The sequence below is a fragment of the Oratosquilla oratoria genome, chromosome 30, assembly GCF_046742065.1.
Source record: "Oratosquilla oratoria isolate Oo_2021 chromosome 30, ASM4674206v1, whole genome shotgun sequence".
NCBI lineage: Eukaryota > Metazoa > Arthropoda > Malacostraca > Stomatopoda > Squillidae > Oratosquilla > Oratosquilla oratoria.
Window position 1 is genome coordinate 50,893,731 of NC_134806.1, and position 19,412 is coordinate 50,913,142.

The following is a 19,412-nucleotide window of genomic DNA, read 5'->3' on the forward strand; positions in this document are numbered from 1 at the left end:
AGATACTGTATGTGAATGGAGCAAATATGTGAATGGAATATAAATTTACGCGACCTGAACGAATATCTCCTTTTCTATTCTATTTTTCTTGTAAGGGTACGAGAAGGGAGGGTCAACACGTAAACGAAGCTGCTGGTCCTGTTGTAGATGTGCTGTGTCTTGCTGTATTGCAACTGGCCCGGGCAGTAAGCATAACTAAACCAACATGCGAAATATAATATAATGTACGACTGCGGCAGAAAATTGGTTGTCTAAGAAGATAAAAGTGCTGGTAAACTACAACCCATAATAACAACAATTACGATAAGTTAGATTAAATACAGTACAAGTCAATTGAATAGCGAGAAATTAATATTCGAAAAGAAAACATAACACCAACCCATTACAAAAAAAGAACCACAAGAATAACTTATCTACAATACATATTAGTAAATCTCACTAAAACGTCACACTGAATTATCGTATATAATATTCAGTTCACAATATGATATACATATTCTATCAAAATTATAAAATTCAGTCCACTTGAGAAATCTGAGTAAAACATATATTGGGAGATCATACATTTAAAATATTATTTCTTTAAAATTGCGATATTTTTCAGTTTTAATAGAAATATTGTTGAACAAATATAAATGTTTTCGTATAATCTATACTTTAGGTCACTCCACAAACGTTGTTTAGATTGATCTCAAAGAGCAAAACGTGAGGAGTAGTGTGACTGGTTCGGTAGTTTTCAGTGTATAAAGAAAGGTAAGCGATTTATTTATTCTTGAAATTATCATATTGGTGTAATTTTAATATCTGTTCTTCAGTTCCTTTGGATTTACTATTTCAGAGGATCAGTGTTGTGTAATAGTACGAGTTATTAGCATGGTATAATGGTTACGGTACTCAACAATCGAGGAAACACCATACAAACATTACAAAAGTCAAAACAAAATACTAAGAATAATAATTGGCTATATTTAAGCAACACTCATAGAACCTTCGAACCGTCCCACGCCTCACACCATATCACAACCCATAAATACGATGAACAATCGCAGCAAAAATTTTCACCAAACGTGACCACCACCGTGCAATAAAATATAAATCAAATGTCCAGGATAAGCAATATTAATATACGCACTGATTAACTGATACAATAACATAAGAATGAAGGAGATTGTTAGATGCCATAAGGCCTACACAAAGCAGTTCTATTTCCGTTACTACCAATCAAAAGAGAAGCACTGGATAATAGACTCAAATTTACATAGAAATCAGCCACACAAAATAAATTTGGTCCAAGTTGAATTGTTCAGTAAAATATATGACTTACTGTACACAGAATAAAGATCAAGTTTTTACTAATGGTAATGCACTTGTGACTTGTCTGGCCCCTGGTATTGTAGTCTGTTGTATGCACACCTTTTGTGTGCAAGATGAATAAGGTTGGCATATCTTGGTTGTCTCAACTGCCTCAAGACAGTAATAGTGGATAAAATTCCAGAATCGCACAAACACAGATAATTAACATGAAATTTTCAATGCCCAATATCTCCTAACCTAATATAACCTAATAGATCTTAAAAAAAAATGCATAATACCATAAACACTGACAAAAAATACAGGCCACAACCAGTAAATTTTTAGAAATGCACATATATGTGATATAGCAAAGAAAATTAATAATTATTTTTGTAGATTATAATACATCCATGTAATATGCTTTTTTCTTGGCAGAAATTAATAACAAAAAAGTTTATTACAGGTTTACAAACCTAACAAATAAAGTCACAGCAGGAGAATGAGACACCATGTTTGTTTTGATAGATGCAGAGATCAAAGAAATGAAAGGATGATAAATTTGTCTATTCCAACCTAACCTATGTAACCTATGCTGTATTTAGTAATACATATATACAAATACCAAAGGCTTTTTCCCCCTACATGGGGGGTAGCCAAAAAAGAAAAAGGTATAGAAACCACTCCCACCCATTCCATTTCCTATATATTCCACTCCCCTCCTCCCTCCCTCTTATCTTAGCACCTCCTGGATGACGAGTCATCCCTGCATCCTGTCCACTGCCATGGGTCAGAAGCAGTGTCACAAGACACAGCACATCCACAGCAAGGCCGCTTCATAAATTCGGCGACCCCCCCCCCCTCTCCGTCCCCCATGCAGAAAAAGAGAAATCCCTTTGGGCTGCGTCAATTTTTTTCCCATACTTCCTCACCCCCCATCCCCCACCACCCCCTATCCCACACCCACTCCCTCCATGCATCACAGCATCATCTATACACAACCCCTCTCCATTCACCCGTATCTTCTGTCCTTTCCTGTCCTTCCCTGTCCTTCCTCCACAGACATTCCTCTCTTTTGTAAAGCCCCTTTCACCCCATCCATCCATCTCATCCTAGGATGCCCCCTCATATTCACTCCTTCCACCTCTGCCTTCCACACCTCTTTTACTAATCTTTCTTCACTCGTTCTTTCCATGTGTCCAAACCATCCTAATACTCTTTCATCAACCCTATCTCCCAGCTCCCTTTCCACCCCTGTTCTCCTTACCTCTTCATTTCTCATTATATCTAGCCTAGTAACCCCTATCATACTTCTCAGACATTTCATCTCAAACACATTCAAACTCCTCCTTTCTTCCTCTCTCATGTTCTATGTTTCTGCCCCGTACAGTGCTGTTGGTACAATCACTCCTTCATATAACCTCCTCTTAGCATCCATTCCCTGATGCCTGTTTCTCATTACACTTAGTAATTACACATTTAGTAATACAGTACCAGTAATTCTAAAGATCATGCGGGTCGTCATCACAAATGCTCAGTAATTCTAAAGATCATCCGGGTCGTCATCACAAATGCTGACAGCCTGATTAAATACTCAATCGGACTGCGGGTAATAGAGTTGTTGCATAGCTTGAAGGAAGCCCTATTGTCTTAGTAACAGCACTTATTAACGTCACCTGGAATTGGAGAACACCTGGTGCACAATGTGAAAGCCATCGTGTAACTGACATCGACTGGACTGGAGAGGCGACAACATGGCATCTTGATGCTATGCTTGCAGCTTCATTTGGTAGTGTATTTGCTTTTAGCAAGGTTTTTTGTTATTGATTTCTGCAAAGAAAACTGTAGATGTTGATGTATTATACTTTACAAAATGAATAATTAATTTTTAATGCTATATTGTGTAGGTGTGCATTTCTAAAGAAATACCCAACCCTGCATTAAAACAAATTAAACAGTGAACTGAGTTGGTCTGCAGCCCCTGATGCAATTATCATGGAAGTCATGGCACCACACCTATACACTACATTGCCATACACTCACCCCCTTCCAGATGATTGTACAAAATCTCTTGACTGAATTAGTTATGAATGGAACTGGTGGCTGTAACCGGTTTCCTGGGGCTATGAGATTTCCAGGAAAAGAGGATTCGCAACAATTTGCGGTGAATTCAGATGAGAGTTTTGTCATAATTTTCTGTCAAGTGACCTTGTATTGACTAAATTTGTTAAACAGAATTTTATCAGCACAACATAATATACTGGAAAATATAACATTCTCCAAAATTATATAGAATTATAATTGAAAAATATGCAACAAGGTTTGGCTGCTTTTGGACCCGTGGAAATATGCAAGCCAATACCGTTGGTAGTGAATAGGTCATGCATTAGTACTTCACAACATTTCACCAAAGACCTATACTAGCAAGATCTAGGGTTTCCAACATATGAAGTATTGGAAGTGGCTGGCAGAGTTAAATTTGAATTTATTACAAAGAAGGTGCAAATGCTACATAGTAATTTATGTATGGAAGATCTTGGAATGCCTTGTTCCTAATGTGGGGCTTGAGGTAAATGATTATATAAGAAAAGGATGACTGTGCTTCATCAAGAGAACAGATGTAGCAGCTCAGACAACAAAATCCCAGAGAACAACAACACTATTACATAACAGCTTTGTAAGAAATGGGGCTTGTCTTTTCAATGCTGTGCCAAAGGCAATCTGAGAGCTGACAGATACCTAACGAGCCCCCCAATACCAAGGTACCCCAGCACTGCAACAAACTGCCTGGACAGCCTTCACAATCTTGAAGTAGCAGAGTTGACCAGTCATAGTACAGGCGCAATTTAGCTCTACTCACTGAAAGCTGAATTCTTCAAAGAAAGTCAAAGAGTTGATAAAGTGAGACTTATCAAGTCTACACAGGTGGTGGTTTGGTTAGGCTAGGTTAGTGTCTTGTGTTAGGATAGGGTATGTATTTATAGATATTTAATGTCTCAGAAAATGCTGCATGTATGAGTGGAAGAAGGCTGCTCTGACTTGGCATTGTGTTTTGGTGGAATCTCAGCCTCAATCCACCATAGCAGCCAAGAGTCGTACATTGTTTGAATTTTGGCAATGATAATCAAAGTCTGTCTTAATTTACTCAGGTTGGTTGATTCCATTGCCTGACCTTCCATGAGGATGATACAGTTTGATGATTTTCATGCAATCTATCGTAAAATATATAGGCATAGTATGAAGGAAGAATATCTGTCTATTTACCAAAAGGTCTCTTCCCCCTTATAAGGTAGTTAGTCAGCCAAACCATGGCATCCATCCCACACCCATTCATCTTAGCTCCATCTTAGCAATGCAGCAAGACACAGCACTTCCAATGCATGGTAGGAAAAGTATGAATTAGATAAATTGTTCAATTTTCAGGTGTACATTGCACAGAACAGACAGCATCTAACTCAAAATTGATGTTACCATTTGACAAAATGGTCAGCTCTTGAATTTTTTACTCATAGGTGAAATTGTTACAAATTCTGAGTGTTGTAGGAAAGACTCGTTATGTGGTTTGGGGTTTATGGTATTGGGCAGGCTAGGGAGGAAGACTGAAGGCGAGGACTGTTAATTCTTTCAGTACAGTGATGCCCATTAAATATTCTATTCTAGACAAAAACAGAATGTTTCTTATACATTTGAGGACACTAACTCCGACCTGAATGGGGTCTTGATTGCTGAAGACAACTTTCAGTCTGGGGTCCATCCCCTGAAATTAATAAAATTGCTCTTCCTCATTCTTAATAGTGTCACCATACTGAAATGGTTAAGGGAGTCAAAGGCTTAACAAAGAAGTTAGTTCAGTTAGATGCATTTTAAAACACTTTGCCCACTTCAGAATTTCTTTGATGATAAGCAATGACAAAAAAAGTCTTTGTGTCTGAAATAGAGAAAGATACAAAGTAAAGTAATGATGTTCATGCATACATGATGAAACAGATATGTGTCCTAAAGTGTGTTCGTCTGTTAGTGATAATTATTTATTGCCTCAAGTTTCATTAAGTGGAAAACCTGTAGCCCCACAATGGTTTTCACCCTCCCACAGATTTCTTTTGGAAGAAAATCTGGACTGTTGTCTGCATTGTATCAATCAATCCATTGCCCCAGTCCTCTTGCAGAAGACTTGCAGCCTTTGGGTAATGGGCAACAGCCTGCAGCCCCCACACTGGCTTACAGTGGTTCTCAGACCCTCCTACACCCACGTGGTAGGGAGAGGTTTCTCGTGGATGTCCATCTTACGGGACCACTCGCAAATACCCATCTGTGGTCCTACAAAGTGTTGTTGATTCAATAGAAGTGAAATTGAAACCATGCTCTTATGTTTCAGATGATTATTCCAATCCGTTGCTTCACTTGTGGGAAGGTCATCGGTAACAAATGGGAAAGTTACCTTGGTCTTCTGCAGGCGGAATACACTGAAGGGTGAGTGATGTTGCATTCTCAGACTTTAGTAGGGTTTGTGTTTTTAGCACTATGGGGAATTTAGACTCATTTTGATGATTTGAATAAATGATCAACCCTGTTGTGAACCTTGGGTTAAAATTTTGTGTTGCTTGTTCATGAGGGTAAGATCAAATTTCAAGCAGCATTAATATGCCTTGCTGTGGATGTGCTGTGTCTTGCTGCATTGCTTCTGACTCAGGGCAGTGGGCGAAATGCAGGGATGACCCATCATCCAGGAGGAGCCAAGATAAGAGGGAGGGAGGAGATGGATGGGAGCAGAGTATGTGAGGATGGAATGGGTGGGAGTGGATTTTATACCATTGTTTTTTGGCTACCTCTCTTGTAAGGGGGGAAAAAGCCTTTGGTATATGTATGTATGCATGTATTAATATGTCAGCATTAGCCTGGTGAATCTGCAACTAAAGTTCCAAGAGGGTTTTGTATTTACACTATAAGGAGGAACCGAAAACCTGGTTCATGTGGGTCCTGTAAGATAGACAAAAAATGCCACCCGTTTCCAAAACCCATCAACCTCCTTCCACTTCCATCAGGAGGTGCAGGGCTGACACTCGGTCTCTGGACTGTTCCCAAAATCTCGTATCAACGTCAGCGGTATTTCTTACACTTTTTCATGCATGCAGAGCAGACAACCAGCAGCTACTCTCCATCTCTGACCACTTTCATTTGGTGACATGGAAACGGTCCTACAAATATAACCATGAATGAAAAAACTAACCTGTAGTAACATTAGGTGGCCAAATCCTTCCCTTAGAAAAGAACCCAAAGATTCTAGAACTCACATTTGATTCTGGTATAACTTTCAGCTCATATATCATAGACTTGACATCAAAAACCAGCTGGAAAACATACTTAAATTCATTGCAAGCACTGACATTGGACAACTGAAAGAAATTCTTGTACCCATCTATAAACAATTCATAAAAACCACCTACACAAATTTGGGAATGGAGCACGGGGAGTAATGAAAGGATGCACCAAAGTCACCGCTTTTGGGACGTGCATCCAGAAACTAATATCTTTCCCATCGAACACCACATGAAAATGTCGGGAACAAAATTCTACTCCAGAACCTCTGAACATGACACACTCGTCACACTACATTTCACAGAACACAACAAAAAGCTACACCAGCTGCATACTACACAAATATCTATAACAATCTACCACCTATATCACATAAAATGTCCACACAAAAACACATACACACTTGAATTACAAAACAAACCCTTTAACACAGACTGCCAAATGAATTACTCCAACAACAACAACAACAACCCCCTGGACTTAAGCCATACAGGAAAAAAAAACAGGATAGGCCTGGCCACAGATTCAATTTGTTCCAGATGCAACCATCACACACAAGACACAGAACACCTCATACTGCAATGCCCTGACGACAATCCCCAGACGACAACACAATATATGTCCTGAGTGACTTGTGGTTTTGTCTGGAGGCTGTTTCTGGTTACTTGAAGGCCACAGGTCTTCTGCAAGAGAGGTCAGGGGCATTGATTGGTTAGTTATTAACTTATTACCATGTCATTTGCTGAAAGTGGGAGGGGAAGGGAAGCCATTGCTGGTTGTCAGCTCTCCAATTGTGAAAAAATGTAAGAAATACTCTGTAATTCCAGCTGTCAGAGATCTTGGGCCCACACCAAAGACCAGGTGTTAGCCCCTTAGGAATAATGCATGTAGGTACCCATCATTAGTCCCTCGTTCCTCTTCTGTGTATACATACCAATTACCTCCCTCTTGAAAGGAGATGGGCAACTCAACATACACGTCCATATATAAAGAAAAAAAAAAGTCACTTATTTCCATCAGCACCTCAGGGATGATAGGTTAGTTGCTGTAAAACCCCCCACCCACAAAACACACCACTACACTACATAGGTCGAATATAATGCATCAGGGCATGGTTCTTCTATATCATGGCCTGACATATCCCCACCACATACCATACGTCAGCCCATCCACTCCTCTATGGATAAGATATGGGGAACATTAGTTTGGACTTTGTCTTCTATGACAGATATATCCATCTGTCTTTATCTCAAAGGCTTCTTTCCCCTTATAGGGGAGGTAGCCAACCATGGCATGCACTCACTCCCATCCTTCACCCCTAAGTCTCCCTTTTATTTCAACTTCTCGTGGTTGAGGGGTCGTCTCTGTCTTCCACCCACTGCCCGGGTCAGAAGCAATGCAGCAGGACACAGCACCTCCACAGCAGGATCCCACTGCATCATGTACTTAGATTCGGGTAATATTTGATTGTTCTCTCTTCCAGAGATGCCCTCGACGCACTGGGCCTCAAGAGGTATTGTTGCCGCCGCATGCTCCTCGGCCATGTGGATCTGATTGAAAAGCTTCTCAACTACGCTCCCTTGGAGAAATAAGGTGATCTGTTTTTTTAATATTTCTGTTGCTTGTTGTTATTATTATGGGATGTGTGGTGGGTGAATAGACAAGGGCATTGGTGTCTGGCGTCAAGTGGGTGGCACTTTGAGCCCCACTTGAATCAATGGATGAAGACTGGCAGTAAGGGTAATTGGAAGTATGTTGGTCTCGCATTAGCTCAGTGTTCGAATCCTGCAGTCCTCTTTGATTCCCAACAGCGACTGTTACCAGCCCCAACAGTTCCCTTCAAGCTTTGGCTTCAGTTATGTGCTGTCTGGCATACACTGCTTACTTTCATCACCTAATAGCTGAAAAGTTTAGGCGCATGGAAAGAGTGAGTGAGGAAAGACAAGTAGAGCAAGCGCTGTAAATGGAAGACTAACCAGGACTCAGGGAATTGGATCTGAATGTGTATTGATGTGGAGGCTGTTGCTGGTTGCCTGTAGGAGAGATCAGGGGGCAATGGATTGGTTGATGGGAGTATTAGGACAGTATTTTCTCAGTGATAATCAGTGTTTATATCCTTGGGAACTGTCACATGTTCAGTTATGGAGGTGGTAAAGGAAAGATTTAACAAGAGTAGTAGAAATGAGGGATAATAGAAGTTAAAACTGATCAGTGTTTATGTCACCAAGTCCATAGAACATTGACTACATAAAAGAGAGAGAGAGAGATTGGTAGTGTATTTGTGAAAATAATGGACATGTTTGCACCAAGTGAAATTAAATGTTCAAAGTTTTGCGAGTTTGGGAGTGTAGAGCAGGTAATGTTGGAAGTGGAGAGAGCAAGGGAGCGAAGTGATGAGATGTGAATTCATGCACTTGAATAAATCAACCAATCTGTTGCCCATGCGCTGAATGGCCTACTGGCTCCGGCGCTTGGCCTTCGAGCCAAAAATTTCATAAATCAATCAATCAATCTGTTGCCCCTGGTCTCTCTCTTGAAAAAGACCTCCAGCAAACCAGCAACAGCCTCCAATCAGGACCATAAATTACTCAGGGAAGAGATATTGTGTTCTTGTCTGTGGGATTGCTAATGTTGGGCATAGTAGTATGAGTTGTTTTGTGTCTTGTGTGTAGTGGTTTTATCTGAGCAATATGTTGGGCCAACACCATATCGGTTAAAAGAGAAATAAATGGGTGGCGAGTGGGTGTATGCCTCAACTGGCTACCTCCCTTATAATGGGGAAGAAAACCTTCAGTATATTGACAGATAGAAGTGTAGTTTCACAGTGTAGGGAGAAAGGAGACATGTATGAAAATATTATTTTAGTGTTTGGAGGTGTGTTGACAACAATGATGTCCCCATTTCCCTGAGGAACGCCATATCTGGAATGGGGTTTCCCCACAATACCCTTATAGAAGATGTGTTGTTGGTGTGCATGATTATGTACAATGCAGTCAAAGGATTACAAAGGCGGAGCATGCCGACAGGAGAGCTTTTGATCCATATCTAGGTCGGATGCGGAAAAAAAATCATATTAATAATAAAATAATAAATAAAAACTATGATAATGTAAATAACAAATAAGATACATAAATAAATGCATAGGTATAGTTAAATATAACAAACAGGTAAATAGTAAATATTAATAAATTTACATATAACTAATAATAAATGAAAATCAGACAGATAAATGATAACAAAACAAAAACAAATAATATAAGATAAATTATAATCATTACAGCATCTTACTTAGGTATTTATCTAAATGATTCTTAAAGCTTCGAACTGAACTACATTGCACTACCTGTGCAGGAAGTTTATTCCATTCATTAACTACACGGTTGGCAAAGTTGTTTCTACCTACTTCCAAATTGAATCTATTTCCAGAGTTTGAGACCATTGTTTCTTGTCTGATTCTCATTCAATGTAAAAATTTGGTCACTTTTGATGTTGTCAATTCCCTTTAGAATTTTAAAGACCTGTATCAAGTCACCTCTGAGTCTACGCTTTTTTAGGGAAAACAGATTCATATGTTTAAGTCGATTTTCGTATGATTTATTTTTGATATTTGGAATCAGTTTTGTGGCTTGCCGTCGTACTTTTTCCAATCTGTCAATGTCTTTAATGAGATTCGGTGACCATACGGAAACAGCATATTCCAAATGTGGACGAACTAACGATTTATATAGCTTGTGAATGAGTGATGGACTTTTGAAATCAAAAGATCGCGCAATCAGTCCTAGAATCTTATTTGCTTTCTCAGAGGCTGAAATACACTGCTTGGATGATTTGAGGTCGTTACTGATAATTACGCCGAGATCTTTTTCACTATCCACTTTTGTTAAGGAATTTCCAAATAACTTGTAATCGTACTTACTGTTATTTTTACCTATGTGCATTACCTTGCATTTACTTGTGTTAAATTTCATTAGCCACTTTTTAGACCATTGCTGTAATTGATCTAAATCTTCTTAAATATCTAATTGGTTTGAGTGATCATTTGGCACTCCGCACAGTTTTGTATCATCAGCAAATTTGGAAACAGTAGATTTTAGTCCATGGTCTATCATTTATATATACTATGAATAGAAGTGGCCCAAGAACGGAGCCCTGAGGAACTCCACTTCCAACACTTTTCCATCCAAAAGTTTTTGCATTTAAAACAACTCTCTGTTTTCGACCATTCAACCAATTACTAGTCCAACCTAATTGGCTACCACTTATTCCATGCAAAGCTAATTTAGTAAGTAGTCTTTCGTGTGGGACGGTATCAAAAGCTTTTGCAAAGTCTAGATATGGGGTGAAGTGTTACATCCTGGACAGTTATCTGTGACTTGGTCATCCGCCCTCCTCCCCTAACTTTGACAGGCTGGATCGTGGCCAAATCGCAGTCTGGCCAGGTGGACCCTGTTTTTTTTTTTTTTTTTTTTTTTTTTTTTTTTTTTTTTTTTTTTTTTTTTTTTTTTTGGGGGGGGGGGGGGGGGGGGAGGATTCAGAGGGATGGATATCATTTGGGTGCCAATCTGTCACAAGTCCTTGCCACCCTGGAGGGTGGCACAACTCCCTGGAAGCAGCCTCAGTTGCCCATGGAAAGCACCTTGGGAATGTGTTGACTATGATGGTTAACTCTTAGCATATGATGATGCAGATGTCTACGTCATGAGTTGCGAGTGGATATAGAAGGATGCCTGCATCAGTGTTCTGATTATATTTTGTAGTTGTAGATGAGTGACCACCATATTCTTTGAACAAGCTTGATCATACTTTCTGTTGTCAATGTTCAGGGTGAAAGCAAACAACTATTACAGCAGTAACTTATATTTTATACATACATGCATACATATACCAAGGCTTTTTCCCCCTTACAAGGGAGGTAGCCAAAAAGAGAAAGGCATAAAATCATTTCCACCCATTCCATCCCTGAATACACTCCACACCCCTCCACCCTCCCTCTCATCTGAGCACCTCCTGGATGACGGGTCATCCCTGCACCTTGTCCACTGCCCTGGGTCAGAAGCAGTGTCGCAAGACACAGCACATCCGCACCAAGGCCGCTTCATTAAATCGGCGACCCCCCCTCTCCGTCCCCACATGCATAAAGGAGAAGACGGGGAGAAATCCCTTCGGGCTGCGTCAAAATTTGCTCACACATACTATCTCCCCCCATCCCCCTGCTCATTCCACCTCATGCATCACAACATCATCCATATACAACCATTCTCCATTCACCCCTATCTTCTGTCCTCTCCCATCCTTCCTCAACAGACATTCCCCTCTTCCCCAAAGCCCCCCTTCACCCCATCCATCCACCTCATCCTAGGACGTCCCTTCATGCTCACTCCCTCCACATCTGCCTTCCATACGTATTTTATTAGTCTTTCTTCACTCATTCTTTCCATGTGTCCAAGGGATTATTAGTTCATGTTAATGTGTGTTCTGTGTCATCTGTGTGGTGGTTCGGTCTGGAGCAGCTTGAATCTGTGGCCAAACCTATTCTATGTTGATACTGTTAGTGATGGATGGTGCGTTGGTCATAAGCATTGCTAGTGGGGGTTTTATCAGGCGTGGGAGGGTATTTTTCTCTGGGGCTCATGTGAAAGAATAAAGTTATGAGTGAACATATTATGGATAAAAGTAAAATGGCATGATGTACAAGGAATGATGGTGGTGGCAAGTTGAATTGAAGAGTGTTAGGTTTGAGAGAGATTTAACTATTTCAGGTCATATGGATGTGGAGGTCTGTTTTGAAGGAAGGAAATAAGTAGGTGAAATGAAAATTTTAAAATGTTTGAAATTGGCATGTGGAGATGGATGCAAAGAGGAGATTGTATGAAGGAGTGGTTGTATCATGATATGGAGAAGATTCTGAGAGTATAAGGAAGATGGAGAGGAAGAGAGTGAATGTTTTTGAGATGAGGTGTGGGAGAGATATAGGGTATCCAGAAACAGAGGGGCTTTCCTGCCACTTTTTCTGGTTTTGAGTTTAGTACAGATATGAATATATATATATATATATATATATATATATATATATATATATATATATATATATATATATATATATATATATATGGGAGAGGAAGAGAGTGAATGTTTTTGAGATGAGGTGTGGGAGAGATATAGGGTATCCAGAAACAGAGGGGCTTTCCTGCCACTTTTACTGGTTTTGAGTTTAGTACAGAGATGAATATATATATATATATATATAAATATATATATATATATATATGGGAGAGGAAGAGAGTGAATGTTTTTGAGATGAGGTGTGGGAGAGATATAGGGCATCCAGAAACAGAGGGGCTTTCCTGCCACTTTACTGGTTTTGAGTTTAGTACAGATATGAATATATATATATATATATATATATATATATATATATATATATATATATATATATATGTGGGAGGATAAGCCTTTCATGATCTATGCTTAACTCTTGTCCAGAACAGGGGCATCCTTGCCCTTTTTACTGGTTTTGAGTTAAGCACAGATATTGAAAGGCATAAGCCTTCTCTGTATAAATATATATGTAAGTGTATATGTGTATATATATATATATATATATATATATATATATATATATATATATATATATATATCTGCTGAACTCAAAAACAGTAAAAGTGGCAGGGATGCCCATGTTTCTGGACACCTCATATACCAGATGCTACAAAAAGGGATAAATTAAGAAATGTGAAGGTGAGACAAAGAGAATGGGAAGAAAGCTGTTGGGCAGGGTAGAATAGTGTGTTACACTGAGGTTGTTTGGGAATATAAAAAGAAAATAAATGAAGACTGGTAGGGATAATGTGGAAAGCTGAAGGGGATGAAGTGAGCATGAGAGGAAGACCAAGAATGAGATGCCTGTTGAGCAAGGAAGTAAGAGTGCAAACAAAAGGAGTGAATGGAAGGAGGTTATGGAGGATAGGCTGAAGCAGCCAAAATCGTGTTATCATCTGTTTTGGAATTTTATTGAGTGGATGAGGAGAAGGGGTTGTCTGTATAAAAGGAATCCTCTAAGATCCAGCTATGGAAGAGCTATGCCTCACTGCATTTATTTATTTTATTTTATTTATTTATTTATTATTTTTCTATTAATCCCATAGAAGTGTGGTGGGGGATGGGTCAACCTTTCATATTGGAGATGATGAGACAGGAAGAGTGTTTGAATGGATTTTGGTTGTGTATGTGGGTGAGTACATTGAATGTAAGAACATAGGAATAAAGGAGACTGCAAGAGACCATAAGGCCTATACTAGGCAATTCCGTGTCTGTTATCATCAATCATCCCTTGCCATAAAGTTTTCAAACCTTAAAACAACTGATAGTTTCAGTGCTTACTACATGGTTACTAAGTCTATTCCATTCATTAACCATTCAATTGGTAAACCAGTTCTTCATTATTTCCTTCTTAAATCTAAATTGACAAGGCCACTTGTATGACTCCATCCACTACCACACCCTACACATGTATTAGCTAATGATGAAATATTTTATGTATTTAATAGAAGACCCTTCATCAGCAAGGAGCTAAGATAAAAGGGAAAACAAGTGACGGACAGAAGTGGGATGGGTGGGGGTGCGTGTATGCCTTGGCTGACTCTCTCCCTTATAAGGACAAAGAATCCTCATTGTTCACTTTAAACCCACTATCGGAGAAATAATGTCGGAAGTACAGGAAAACTGTATATTTCGACTACTATCTGTAGTCCTCTGCTGGAGAGGACTACAGATAGTAGTCGAAATATACAGTTTTCCTGTACGATACTTCCAATATTATTCCTCCGATAGTGGGTTTAAAATGAACATTTACAATTTCCAAGCCTCATTGTATACAGAAGGAATTTTAAGATCTTCAGATATGTCTTGTTATTCCTTATACAAACATGCTTTATGTGTACAGAAACGGAATGTTTTAATCATTCTTTCAATTTGCGTCTTTTTATATTTTCAGGAGATGCAGAGATTCGCATACATTCCTTCCACCCGAGTAGATAGTCATATATATTTGTATTCAAATGAGCATCAACATCAGTATTTCAAGTACCATTAATAAAAGAGTTTAACATTTCATTTGTATTTTATTTACTTTGATTTGAAAATAAAGAATTCTTGATTATGACTTAAATTGTCCTACCTTGTGTGAGTAAATTTTGACGCAGCCCGATGGGATTTCTCCCCGTCCTCTCCTTATATGCAAGGGGGGACGGAGAGGGGGGGTCGCCGATTAAATGAAGCGGCCTTGCTATGGATGTGCTGTGTCTTGCGGCACTGCTTCTGACCCGGGGTGGTGGGCAGGGTGCAGGGATGACCCGTCATCCAGGAGGTGCTCAGATGAGAGGGAGGGTGGGAGGGGTGTGGAGTGCATGTAGGGATGAAATGGATGGGAGTGTTTTTATGCCTTTCCCTTTTTGGCTACCTCCCTTGTAAGGGGGAAAAAGCCTTGGTATATGTATGTATGTATGTACCTTGTGTTTTGGGGAGGGCTTGAAAATACTGTTGAGTAAAGTTTGTTAGGTTTGTATGAGAGATGAACATTTGTTTCAGCGAGTCATGAAAAGAATTATTATTTATTTATTTTATATATTTACTTATTTTTATTTTATTTATTTATCATTATTTCTTTTTAAAGAAGTGAAGTCACAACATCATCCATATACAACCACTCTCCACTCACCTCTGTCTTCCATCCCCTCCCTTCCCCCTCAACAGACACCCCCCCTCCCCCCCAAAGCCCCCCTCACCCCATCCCAGGACGTCCCCTCATGTTCACTCCCTCCACATGGATGTGCTGTGTCTTGCAACACTGCTTCTGACCCAGGGTGGTGGGCAGGGTGCAGGGATGACCTGTCATCCAGGAGGTGCTCAGATGAGAGGGAGGGTGGGAGGGGTGTGGAGTGTATTTAGGGATGAAATGGGTGGTAGTGTTTTTATGCCTTTCCCTTTCTGGCTACCTCCCTTGGAAGGGGGAAAAAGCCTTGGTATATGTAAAGAAGTGAAGAGAGTGAGATGGGGTGAGTTAAAGAGGAAAAGGTGCAGATGGACAAATGTGGAAATGAAGCTGGTAAGCGAAAGTTGGGTGGAGTATTTCAGAGAATTGTTGAATGCGGAGGATGTTAGGGATTGATTTTTGGCAGTGGGAGATGGTAGGAAAATGACAGGGCTATAGGAAAAGATGAAATATAAAAAGTATTGAGAGTGATGGAAACAGATGAGTGTGAATGAAGCCGAATTCACACTCTGACAAGAACCACACTGGCACACCTGTGCTTAGGATGACATCTATCGATTAAGTAGTACCTACATAGAATAGGTCTGACCACAGATTTGAATTGCCCCAGATGGATCCACTACACAGAGAATATAAAACAGCTCATACTAATAAGTCTCATACTAGCAATCCCCAGACAACAACATAATATATCTTTCCTAAGTGACTTGTGGTCTTTTACAAGAGAGATTAAAGACAATGGGTTGATTGATTGATGGATCTGATGAAGGCTTGTGACAGGGTGGACAGGAAAGCATTGTGGAAAGCGATGCATATGTGTAGAATAAGAGGAAAGTTGTTAATGGCAGTCAATTTTTTTTTTACGTTTTTGTGCTGGGAACGGAGAGAGCGAGTGGTTTGAGGTGATGTTGAGGCTGAGCCAGGGTTGTGTCATGTTGCCATAGTTGTTCAATGCGTTCATGGATGGGGTGGTACGGGAGGTAGATGTGAGGATGATGGGCAGAGGATCAGAGATGGTTAGAGAGACTGGAGGCCAAGAAAATGATGAATGAAAGAGGGGAAGAGGACTTTGAGTAGAAGGAAATGTTTGTTGAGCAGGGAAGGGAGAGGGCAAGAGATAGGTGTGGGTGTAGAGTGGTTGTGAAGGGATGATGACTTGATGCAGTCAGAAGGAATTTCTTCTTTTCTGTCATGTATATTCACATGGATGAGGAGGGAGGGAGGGTCGCCATGTAATGAAGCAGTGGGGGTAAACCAGTTTTGGCTGTTGGGCACTGTAAGGATTCTAGCCTTTGAAAGCTTGTTTTTTTACAGGGAGGAGAGGAGAAAAGGCAAATTTCCAGTATTTATTGGAACATATAGTGATCAACAAAATCATAATATTGAAAAAAAAAAGTGAAAATGGGCAAGGTGTTTTGCAGAAAATTCTGCATCATGGGTTAGGAGTCTGTTTATCTATTTGAAAGGTAACATTTCATGGAGAGGTAACATCTGGGTCTCTCCATTCTTACTGTAGCCATTTTGCCGTCTTCCTCACGGCTTGCGGATACTGCCCGCCGACGCACTGCACATGTCATTTATGATTATTATTATTATTATTAATATTTCTGGTAAATAAACATGTTTGTTGTCTTTATTTCTTGTGTATTTTGTGTATAGGTAAGTATGTTGGTTGTCTTTACTTTTTGTGTATTCACTGTATTGTATTGAATATGATGGTTATGTGGCCTTCCCACCCTCGTCATCCTCTCAGTTATTTGGTCCGCTGTGTAAAAAGTTTGGTGACCCTTGATCTAAGGCATGAGCTCTTTGCCTTTGTGGATTGCCCGGATGCGAGGGCCTCAGCATTTGTACTTCTCAGATTGAGGCTTCGCGTTCAGAACGAGGACGAGATTGTTTACCTGTACATTAATGGCAGACTGCAATTCCTTTATAATAACGTCCTACAGGATTGTCAAGCGTTGGGGGTCCATATCCTCTCTAGTCCCCCAGTGCACTCCTCTCCTGTAGGGAGACATTAAACAACCTCACCAGCCAATCCACTATCACTGTTCTTCCGCATGGCACCCATCCAACCCAGATGCCTCACTAGCTTTCATCATTTTCAATGTTCTTTGTACCTCATCTTTTCCAATAATCCTATAATTTTCTTTTCCTATCACTGTCCTTTTCTTAGTTCTTTCCACTGCCTTAATCAATCCCTACCTAACCTCTGCCACATTCAACAACTCTCTAAAATATTTTACCCTCACTGCCTTCACTTTCATGAGCATCTGTCCATCTGTATTATTTATTTTTTTCCTCTGTAAGTTGCACAACCCCGCTTTCTTCACTTCCAAAAAGTCTTTTTAGTCCTTTTTGATTTTTTCTGTCATATTCCTACCCCATTCTGCATCTGCTCTCTCATTGTTTTCTACACTTTGTCTTTTGCTTCTTTCTTCTTGTGGCTTTCATGTGTTTCCTCTGCACCCAATCCACATGCGCTAACTTTCTATTTTCAATCACTGCTTTCACCTTTTCATCCCACCATTAACTGCTTCTCTCTCTGTTCTCTCACATCCTCCTCTTCCCACATACCATCTTTGCATGTATTTCACTTCCTCCTTGAAACACCCATTCTTTTTCCACCCCTGCTTCCTTTATATCCCTCACCACCTTACACACTTCTCTCAGCTTCTAGTAGGCTTTCTTTCATAGGAACATAAGAACGGAGACTACAAGAGACCATAAGGCCTACACTAGATTGTTCCATGTCCCTTACCATTTCCAATCTTCTCCGAAAATGACCAATTGCTTCAGCCCTCGCTACATGGTTACTAAGTCTATACCATTCGTTAACCGCTGTAATGGTAAACCAGTTCTTACCTATTACTCTCCCAGCTCTCCTTTGGGAACATGAACGTCCAGAACTATTCCAATTCTCACCTTTGACATCACAACGTAATCCATTAATACACTATCAACCACCCTTACGACCACCTCCCTTTCCCATGTGTAATTATTCTTGTCTCTCTTTTTAAATATTGTGTTTGCTATTCTCATTTCTCTAAATATATCTCTACCATCAATTTTCAACTATGACTTTTATCTGTCACTCTAAATGTCCCTACCACTTCATCTATTGTCTTATCTACTCTAGCATATATTGACATGCCTCCCAAAAATCTCTTAAGTACATATCTAAATATATCTAGAAAGCCTCCCTTTCCTCTACACTCTTCTCATTACTAGACTCATATGCGCTTACAAAGACCCACATCTCCCCAGCTTCACCTTCAATCACATTCATTTTGATGAAACTTCTTCCCACTCCACCACACGCTTACCTATCTCCTCACTTACCAGTAGAGTCACCCTTTCCTTCCCTCGTCCTCTCCTCACTCCCAACACCCTCCCCTCCACACTCTCAAACTCAAAACCATCCCGCCCCTTCAACTTAGTTTGACTTATCGCCAACACATACACATTTTCGGAAACCTACTGTCTATATCTCCTTTTCCTCTCATCTGTACCACAGCCACGCACATTTATTAACCCAAACTTTAGGGCTGTTTGACAAGCTCCTCACGGAACCTCTTATGACTCGATTTCTCGTAGGGTAATTATACAGACAGCAAGATCCCTAGTCCCATCATTCCGTCCCATCTAGTCTCCTTTTATGACTCGCATGGGAAACTTAGTAGCAGTATTCTTTGTCCCCCAGAACCGAAGAGGTGGCAAAGGACATTTTTAAAGGAGCAACACAGAGGAAGGATAAAAGTAACACATAAGTATCTTTCACCACCACTGTTACTCAGTTTAATGTTCAGTTGTGTGGTCTCCTTTCGCCATTCTGTTGTTGCTATGGGCCAACTTTCTTTCGTGTATAGTTTGGCATTTCGTCTCTCACTTTCTACTTTCTTTTCACCATTGTCTTGTTACGTATGAATAGTCAATCACAATATTCTTCTGTAGGAAGCCCCTTCACTTCCAATCATTCGACTTAGTCAAGTTCCATTACCCTGTATAAGAGAGGGGAATTAAACTGAGCTTAAAT

The 19,412-nt window shown here is 40.0% G+C and overlaps 1 protein-coding gene across 1 annotated transcript; it reads left to right on the plus strand.

Moving 5' to 3' along the window:
- The first annotated feature begins 610 nt into the window (after nt 1–610).
- Polr2L (DNA-directed RNA polymerases I, II, and III subunit Rpb10) lies at nt 611–14,716 on the plus strand. Its single transcript, XM_076213190.1, has 4 exons — nt 611–753; nt 5,666–5,760; nt 8,090–8,199; nt 14,600–14,716. The coding sequence occupies exons 2-3, from the start codon at nt 5,666–5,668 to the stop codon at nt 8,196–8,198; spliced, it is 204 nt and encodes a 67-aa protein (XP_076069305.1). The 5' UTR covers nt 611–753; the 3' UTR covers nt 8,199; nt 14,600–14,716.
- The last annotated feature ends 4,696 nt before the right edge of the window (nt 14,717–19,412 follow it).